The 2,166-nt window shown below is 39.5% G+C and overlaps 1 protein-coding gene across 4 annotated transcripts in view; it reads left to right on the forward strand.

Moving 5' to 3' along the window:
* The window catches only part of NSD3 (nuclear receptor binding SET domain protein 3), a 130,915-nt gene that overhangs the window by 112,873 nt on the left and 15,876 nt on the right, over nucleotides 1-2,166 (forward strand). For all 4 annotated transcript variants that reach the window (XM_023516989.1, XM_023516991.1, XM_023516990.1 and 1 more), the window contains exon 17: nucleotides 1,582-1,784. In XM_023516989.1, the coding sequence (XP_023372757.1) occupies nucleotides 1,582-1,784 (203 nt within the window). The remainder of the gene's footprint in view (nucleotides 1-1,581; nucleotides 1,785-2,166) is intronic.

Below are 2,166 nucleotides of genomic sequence, written 5' to 3' on the forward strand. Positions count from 1 at the left end.
ATACAATTTAAAATATTTTCATCAAACTGGTTAACATAGCCTTCATGGCATTTTCTTAGTTATTGTGTTAAGACATTTATATTCTACATTTAGTAAGTTTCACATGTACCCTAGTAAGATGCACCATAGGTGTGGTCCCACCTATCACCCTCTTTGATAATTTTTTTCTTTTTGAGACAACTTCATTCTGTCTCAAAACACCTGTCCCTCCACCTGTCCTCCCCCCTCCTCTCCCCTCCCTTTCCCTTTCCCCGTATTCTTGGGCTATAACTGGGTTATAGCTTTCATATGAAAGCTATTAGTTTCATAGTAGGACTGAGTACATTGGATACTTTTTCTTCCATTCTTGAGATACTTTGCTAAGAAGAATATGTTCTAGCTCCATCCATGTAAACATGAAAGAGGTAAAGTCTCCATCTTTATTTAAGGCTGCATAATAGTCCATGGTGTACATACACCACAATTTATTGATCCATTTGTGGGTCGATGGGCACTTGGGCTTCTTCCATGACTTAGCAATTATGAATTGGGTTGCAATAAACATTCTGGTACAAATATTGTTACAGTGTGATTTTGGTCTTCTGGATATATACCTAGCTCTATCCCCTGTTTATTATGATCTAAAATGAATTAGATTCTGAAGTACAAACACATACAAAGCTTAGTATATTTGCCCCATTTGATTAGGGATTCAGGAAGTATTGGTTTAAGTGGGAGTGGGGATTGTTTATTATAGCATCAGTTTATTCTCAGAATAGGATTAGAATTGGGTTTGGACTAACATTATAATATTCTGTTTCCTGAGTTGGATAGTGGGTTCAGTGTGAATTATTATACTTTGTAACTTAAATTGTCATTTATATATATGTACATATATATATATAATTTTTTTTTTTTGAGACAGAATCTCACTGTGTTTCCCTCCGTAGAGTGTCGTGGCGTCACAGCTTATAGCAACCTCAAACTCTTGGGCTTAAGCGATTTTCTTGCCTCAGCCTCCCAAGTAGCTGGGACTAAAGGTGCCTGCCACAACTCCGGCTATTTTTTTGTTTTAGCAGACCCAGGCCAGGTTCGAACCCAGCAGTCCTGGTGTATGTGGCCAACACCCTAACCACTGAGCTAGGGGTACCGAGCCTATTAATATGTTTTTAAATGATAGGCAGATTAAAAATAAACCAGGTGGTTTGGTGCCCATAACTCAGTGTTTAGGGCACTGGTTACATACACTGGGGCTGGCGAGTTTGAACTAAGCCTAGGCCTGCTAAACAGGCCAACAATAACAAAAAAGATAGCCAGGTTTTGTGGTGGGCCCTATAGTCCCAGCTACTCGGGAGGCTGAGGCAAGAGTATCTTTTGAGCCCAAGAGTTTGAGGTTGCTATGAGCTGTGACACCACAGCACTCTACCTGGGGTAACAAAGTATGAGTCTATCTCTAAATAAATAAATAAAAATGCAAGGTATTCTATATTCTTAAAATGGGAATGAAAATTGCAAAATACAAAACCATTTTTTTCCTTTCTATCAGTCTTGTAAATAGTGTGATTTTTCATCTTCTGGGCCTAAAATTACTTTTGCTTTCAGATGGTGGCCAGCAGAGATCTGCAATCCCAGGGCTGTGCCTCTGAACATCCAGGGTCTCAAACATGACTTGGGGGACTTCCCTGTGTTCTTCTTTGGCTCTCATGACTACTACTGGGTGCACCAGGGCAGAGTATTCCCTTATATTGAAGGAGACAAAAGCTTTGCTGAGGGACAGACTAGTATTAACAAGACCTTCAAGAAAGGTAACCGGGATAATGTTTACAGTACTCACATTCAATAAGACTCCAATGTTGGCTTCTCAACATCTAACTTGCAAATGGCATATTCCTAGTATTAGAGAATTCCACTAGGTATTATGATCCTGGGTCCATATGCTTCCAGTCACATTAAAACCAGGTTTGAAATACATTTTGAAATAGTAGAAACTGCGCTATGTGTGTGAAAGAAGTTTTTTCAGTCATGTTTTATGAACAGATTATTCTAGGAATAGTTTTTTTTTTTTTTTTTTTTGAGAGATAGAGACAAGCCCTCCCCCTGGGTAGAGTGCTCTGGCATCACAGCTCACAGCAACCTTCAATTCCTGGGTTTAAGCAAGTCTCCTGCCTCAGCCTCCCAAGTAGCTGG

This window comes from Otolemur garnettii, unplaced genomic scaffold, assembly GCF_000181295.1.
Source record: "Otolemur garnettii isolate 467f Iridium unplaced genomic scaffold, OtoGar3 scaffold00102, whole genome shotgun sequence".
NCBI lineage: Eukaryota > Metazoa > Chordata > Mammalia > Primates > Galagidae > Otolemur > Otolemur garnettii.